The sequence below is a fragment of the Fundulus heteroclitus genome, chromosome 5 (genome assembly GCF_011125445.2).
Source record: "Fundulus heteroclitus isolate FHET01 chromosome 5, MU-UCD_Fhet_4.1, whole genome shotgun sequence".
In the NCBI taxonomy this organism is placed as follows: Eukaryota; Metazoa; Chordata; class Actinopteri; order Cyprinodontiformes; family Fundulidae; genus Fundulus; species Fundulus heteroclitus.
In genome coordinates, this window is record NC_046365.1 from 22,674,576 (window position 1) to 22,681,079 (window position 6,504).

Genomic DNA, 6,504 nt, shown 5'->3' on the forward strand with positions numbered 1-6,504 from the left:
ACAGATGTTTTTAGAAATTAAACACAGTGAAGAGGTTACTGGACCATAACCCTTTAGGGTTTCTCTCCTTTCTTATAACTAATATTCAGCTGATGGTATGCGTAAGTCTGACATCTGGTTTTTAATCATACAACTAGAAACACCTGAAACATGTTTTGAGGTATACAACAGAAAGATTTATTTAGTGTTTAATTTCCTTATTCAAATAAGGGACAATCAACAAGGACTAAAAAAAACAACAACATTGTGTCCCTCTGAAAGCCAAAGTTTAAAAACTGCATGTAGTTGAAAAATGTGAAAACTTTTAAAAATGCTAACATTTAATTTGAACATAGAAAATATGTTAGATAACTTCATACTTTAAAACTACCAGGATGCGAGTAAATGGTCTGCTAAAAAAAAAAATATACACAGTAGTGCTTTTAAATGTAGGAAGAAAATTGTTAAAATATGTATCATAAAAGTCCTATTAACTGCAAAAAAATCAAGTGAAAATTTTTATAGGGCAATTTATTAAGACAAACCATTTGTTATCTTACATGTCGTTTACTGTACAGCTACTATAATTTCAATTGCTTTTTTTAAGTTTTAAAAATTTAAAAAGTTATTGCTTGACTGCATAAGTTGACAAACTGTATTGCAGTACACATGTTTATTTTTGCGCCTATTTCACACTTTTCATACTTGTGATGTTCAATATGGAAGGCCTTTTTCAACAGCTGAAAGGCAAAATCGTTTCAAAGTAATAAATATAGGTTCCAAATGATCAGATTTAGACTCATAAATATGGGATTCAAAGACCCAACTACTCTGACCCAACTACTCTTATTTATTATAAAGGCGACTTTGTATATCATAATCATGATTTTGAAACCTATTATTACAATTTTGTGCCTCATAATTAAGACTAGACATCTGATCATAACTTTAAAAAACAGTTATGACTTTGTAACTCATTACTTTGACATTTTATCTGATAATTACTTTGAAACTTACAATTATGACTAAAAATAAAAATTACGACTTTTAAAGCTTTTTTGACTTTGAATCTTAACCATGATTTAAGACACAGACAGTAACAGATACGATTTTAAATCTCATGAAATTAAGAAGTCCAAAATGACTACTTTTCTTTTTTTTTTTTCTTTTTTTTTTTTTACAGTGAACATTGGCTTCAACAACTAAACAGGCTTGAATAAAATAATTTAAAAAGTGAAACTGAGCAGCCATTTTAACGTCCGACGTGAGCAGACGCTCGTGGCGTGACGCTGTTGCCGTGGCAACATGTATTCGACAACTTCCTGAGCGTCGTGAGGGACTCGCGTGTTTTAAAGCATAAAAACTTCAACCACAAGAGTTTCAACCATAAAAGAAGGTGAGATTTAGCTGTATTTATCGCAAGTTTGGCAACTTCAGCCAGTATAGCTTATTATTAGTTCTCTTGTGCCATTTAATGGTATGCAGCAACAGGTATCAGGTGTTAGACAACCACTAGTAAAACGAGCTAGATATTGATAAAGATTATTAGAAGTTATTTAAATATCATTAGCATCCTGGCACACTTACCTACACATCTGTACCATATATGTACCAATAAAAACACCATGATCCTTTGGGGGTTGTTGTGTGTATACGGAGGCCTGAAAGTGACAGAATTGATCAAAGCAGAAATAAATGAACTGATCCATAAAATAAACCAAAATGTACCAAGTAATTTAAAAATGAGCAATTTTCGTAATTATTATTATTAAGGGGGGAAAAAAAAGAAAAAAAGAAAATAAGAGCAATTACTTTACATCCATTAATATGTCTTTGTTTAAGATATTCAATGTAATTACTTTACTACATGTTTAATGATTTATTTAACCGTCACATTTTTTCTCTTTATTTATTTCCATTCCATTTAGTAAAGCACTGGATTTTAATTTAACAGTTTTTAATGTTTTTGATTTATAGATGCCTTCTCTTTTATTTACCCCTTGAATTTTCTTTACCTTGTATTTTTTTTTCAGACAAGCCTTTTTAGTTTCCTGTATTCTAAGAATGATATGTCTTCATTAAGTGTATTGCTTAATTTACTGTCCCTTTTATCGTATTTCTGGTTTTGTTTTTAATTCTGTCAGCACGGTCCCCCATAGTTAATACTAGGGTTGGTGGTTTCCTGTTGAAGCCTGGCATTTTAAGTCTTGTGTGTTGAGTTTACAGATGCAGTCCTCCTTCAAAACTCCAGGAGCCAGGGGACTGTGGAATAACCCCAGACCCACACAGTGCAGTAAGGAGACACAGGAAATGCTGAAATGTGAGTAGATGGACTTTGTTTATATTTCAATGATGATGAAATAAAAACTATATGATAGAACATTTGTTAGAAAAATCTCTATTTGATATCAGATGCACAAAGTTGGACAGTGCAAGTTGATTAGACCTTCATAGACAATTCATTTAAAAACAACCACTTGGCTTTGTCTGTCTGGCCTCAGGGAAGCTGAGATTGGGTTATTGTGCTGTAAAGTCAGTCCTCCTTGATCTCGCTTGTGCTTTTCTGTTTGTTTGATTTGTTCAGTGATGAAAGAGGAATCAAAGCTTGCATGCCTCCAGAGAAAACAGATCAACAGACGCACAAAGCGTAAGTCTCTTTCAAAGTCAGACGCAGTAAAACAGTACCACAGAAAAGTATTACTAGGCATTGACTTTTTTCACATTTTGTTACATTACAAACCAACAATGTTCTGTAGATTCTTCAGATCTTATGTGACAGACCAACAGTGCATAATTGTAATGTTGAAGGGGAAATAAGATAAGATAAAATAAGATAGGCTTTATTGATCTCACATTGGAGAAGTTCACATATCACATCACCTCAGTAATCATATACAAATACACATTTCTTATTAGACTTTTTACAAATACTAATCTGAAAATAATAGTTCTACTAAGCTCCCTTTACTCTGATGCAACAAACAATTACCTTCAGAAATCATCCGCTTAGTAATTGGAAAACGGAAAGAGTATGGCACAAATGAAAAACGTAAAAAAAAAAAAAAATCTTTAAGTTTTATGTGGATTTATTTTCAACTCATAATGATACACTGTTTGGTTGTTAAATTATGTTTTTATACATAGCGGGGATACTTAATGTATTTGCCGTGAAATGTTCACATATTTTAATTATAACGTCTGCATTGCTGAAAATACAGTGTGTTCTGTATGTTTTATGATTCTTTTATTTTATTTTGCCGCGCACCGGTTTTTAATCCTGTGAAAGATTCCATATAAACAAAATTTACCTCAGAACATCATCATAAGACATCATCTGCCCATTCCTATTTCTTTTTGTATTTTTATTCTTATTTTTCTCTTTTTCTTTGATCCACTGTATATATGAAGATACACTGTATATAACTGATGCACCTTTCCTACTTTTGCACCTTCTTCTGATTATTGACTAATGAGCCGATGTGGCAAGTGAATTTCTCCAATGTGAGATCAATAAAGCCTATCTTATCTCTTATCTTAACCTAGTATTGCTACTCATTTGTGTCTAAATTAAATCTTTTCCCCCCTAAGGTGGAGCGGTTTCGTCTCAGACTCCGGCTTCTGGACCGTCTTTTCCTCTGAGTAAATGTGCTCAGCGACTGACGCCTGTAAAGCCTTGTAGACGCAGTGCTGAATCTTGTCGGGCTGGGGACAGCTACGTGAGGGAAAAGTTTCACCCTGGTCCCACACGTACGGAACTGAAGTTATGATTTACCTAAGAATATTACTTCTCAAATTCTCCTGTGTATGCAGTGGGGGGAAAAGATGTTAAGTGATCTCTCTACATCCAGATCAGTTCTGGTCATGCTGATCCCTGTTCTCGGCTTGCACTCACAGGAGATTTGGAGAAGGAGAAGAGGAGGCTTCAGAATATCTTGGCAACAGGAGAAGAAGAGCCTGCAGCTGGATCGCCTGGAGAAACGTCTGAATGTTGCACACCAGATGAATCAGAGGAGATGGAGCGCTATCAGGAAGGTAACGCTTGGCGCACAGATCCAGATGTGGCAGGAATGTTACGAGAACAATCAACTGAGGCTGAGTCATGGTTGTAGTGAATTAGTCTCCATATTCTCTAGGAGCCTTTGCATTTCTCTATGCCGTTCCTGTGCGCCACACATGAAGCCTTTCCCTTTTCTGTAGTTTTAAATGAAATCGAAGAAAGGAGACAGTTTCTAGCAGATATGGCAGCTTTGGGCCAGGAGCACCAGTACATCGGCATCATCAATGCAGAGATATCGCAGGTAAGCAAGTAGCTCATGCTTTTAAAAGTAATTATGGATTTGTACACGTGTGCTAGCGAACACATAAGTTGCTTATCAGTATATTTTAAGTGTTTATTTTTGTTCAGTTGGATGATTTATTCAAGGCTAATGAAACATCAATACAACGTCTCAGAAAATTTGAATAATAAAAGAGCAATAGAAACTGATTTTTAATACAGAAATGTTATGGTTATGGTCAATTCAATTAAGTTTTCAATAAAATGTTATTTATAAAGCTCCAATTCATGAAACATGTCATCTCAAGGCACTTTCCAAAGTCAAATTCAATCAGATTATACAAAAAAAAAAAATTGTCCTATTGAGGAAACCCAGTAGATTGCATCAAGTCTTGACAAGCAGCTTTAACTCCTCCTGAAGGAGCGTAGAGCCACAGGGAGAGTCGTCTGCATTGTCCATGGCTTTGCAGCAATTGACATCCTGTAAGAGGATAACCTGTAAAACGTTATAGTGAAAGATTATGGCTGATTACAGTGCTGCATCCAAAGATATCAATGGAAAGTTGAGTTGAAGAAAAAACTGTGGGGAAGAAAAGTGCGTTCAAGTGTTCGGGGCAAGAGGGTTTGGATTCAATGCTTAAAGAGCCACTGCACACACTGCGACTGTCCAGGACATGAGCTCGAACTGTTGCTTTCCGTACTACCAGACACGTCTGTCCTGGGCACAGGAAAAAAACAAAAACAAAAAAAAAAACAGGGGTGGACTATTGCTCAGTGGTCCTAAATTATATTATCAGTGAAAGTAAATTTTCACAGAATCCAGGTTAGTCTAGTATGACGTTTCTACAGTCATGGCCTCTTTCACAAAACCTTTCCGTCATAATGACTTCAATACCTTTGAACAAGTCAACATTTCTATTAAAAACCTCTATTTGAGAAGCACTAAATTAACAGAAATGTTTAAAATATATCAACATCTCTACAATAACTGAGTTTTAGTAATTGAACTCTTCATTGATCTCAGTTCCAGAGGAGCGCATGTAAATAGCATTAAGCTAACGGCTCGTTTTCTCTCCTCTGCTACCAACAGAGGCTTCGTGAGCTGGACATTCTGGATCAGGCCGACGCCTCCAAGCAGGGAGCAGACGACTGAAGATCACGTCTGCCTCATGCTCCAAGTTTATACATCAGTGAAAAAAAACAAACAAACGTGATATGTAATAAACTTAGTTTATTCTCTCTGCACCTGTCAGTACTTTAAATAATCCTGCTGCTGTTGCTGAACACAGAACAGATGAGAAACGTGGAGCTACAGAGCTCTTGGTTTAAGCCGGACATGAAGGCAGGTACAGAGATAACACAGGTGTGATGCTAAATGGCAAAACGTGAACAGAGCGACTACAACCACATTTACATGAACTCTACAGACCATTATCCACATGCTCAGTTAAATAAATTGCACTGAAACAACATGATCATAAATACAGTTTCCTATCATTCTTAAGGCAATAAACAGACAAAAGGCTTTTTAATGTGAACGTTAACCATTGCATATACAAGCCAAGCTAGCCCTGATGGCTAAAGCTTCTGTGAAATGGTATTTTGTTCACTAATACGCTTTCCTCTTCTAATTATTGCATGGGTGACGCACAGTTATAAAAGCTACAATAAATCTACAGGTTATTTAAAAACACATTTTCTTTCTTTCATGTTCTTCAAACACTTCTCATAAATACTGAGGGTCAGCGCAGCTGGCAGAGACACAGCTGACACTAGGATTTCAGACGCAGTGTAGCAGCTGGACTTCTTTTGGTATACCTCGCTGCCTGAGCTTTGCAATGGAAAATGCTGTACCGTATTTTTCAGACTATAAGGCGCACTTAAAATCCCTTAAATATTTCTCAAAAATGGATGGTGCACCCAATATATGGTTACCGACCGATTGCATGTGGTACAATGCGCTCAAAAAGCTGTTAAAATCTGTAAGTACGACTTTTGCAATAAAGCTGCTCCGCTCAACAGATATTCAGAGGATTACGGTACGCTGTGTCACTGCCTGGTAGGACCCCTGAGCTGTCTACAAGACTGCCTGACTGTAATGTCTAAACTAGAAGTGCATTCATGTAAGGCAGCCCGTACCCGGAGTACGCGCTAGCAACAATAAAACTAGTAAGTTAATTAAAAGATAAAAGTTTACGTTTATTTTGGCCTTCTGTTAGAAACAGAGCAGTATAGTGCAACTACTCGGT

General features: G+C 36.1%; 1 protein-coding gene across 4 annotated transcripts in view; it reads left to right on the top strand.

Annotated features, from left to right (window-relative positions):
• c5h22orf23 (chromosome 5 C22orf23 homolog) overlaps window positions 1–6,357 on the top strand; it is a 64,422-nt gene extending 58,065 nt beyond the window's left edge. For 2 of the 4 annotated variants that reach the window (XM_036137211.1, XM_036137212.1), the window contains 6 exons: window positions 2,206–2,299; window positions 2,564–2,626; window positions 3,568–3,726; window positions 3,874–4,011; window positions 4,177–4,277; window positions 5,346–6,357. In XM_036137211.1, coding sequence (XP_035993104.1) covers window positions 2,206–2,299; window positions 2,564–2,626; window positions 3,568–3,726; window positions 3,874–4,011; window positions 4,177–4,277; window positions 5,346–5,408 — 618 coding nt within the window. In that variant the 3' untranslated portion in view covers window positions 5,409–6,357. Of the gene's footprint in view, window positions 1–1,280; window positions 1,376–2,198; window positions 2,300–2,563; window positions 2,627–3,567; window positions 3,727–3,873; window positions 4,012–4,176; window positions 4,278–5,345 lie in introns of those variants that run through there. The other 2 variants (XM_021320285.2, XM_036137213.1) reach the window with 2 other exon arrangements.
• The last annotated feature ends 147 nt before the right edge of the window (window positions 6,358–6,504 follow it).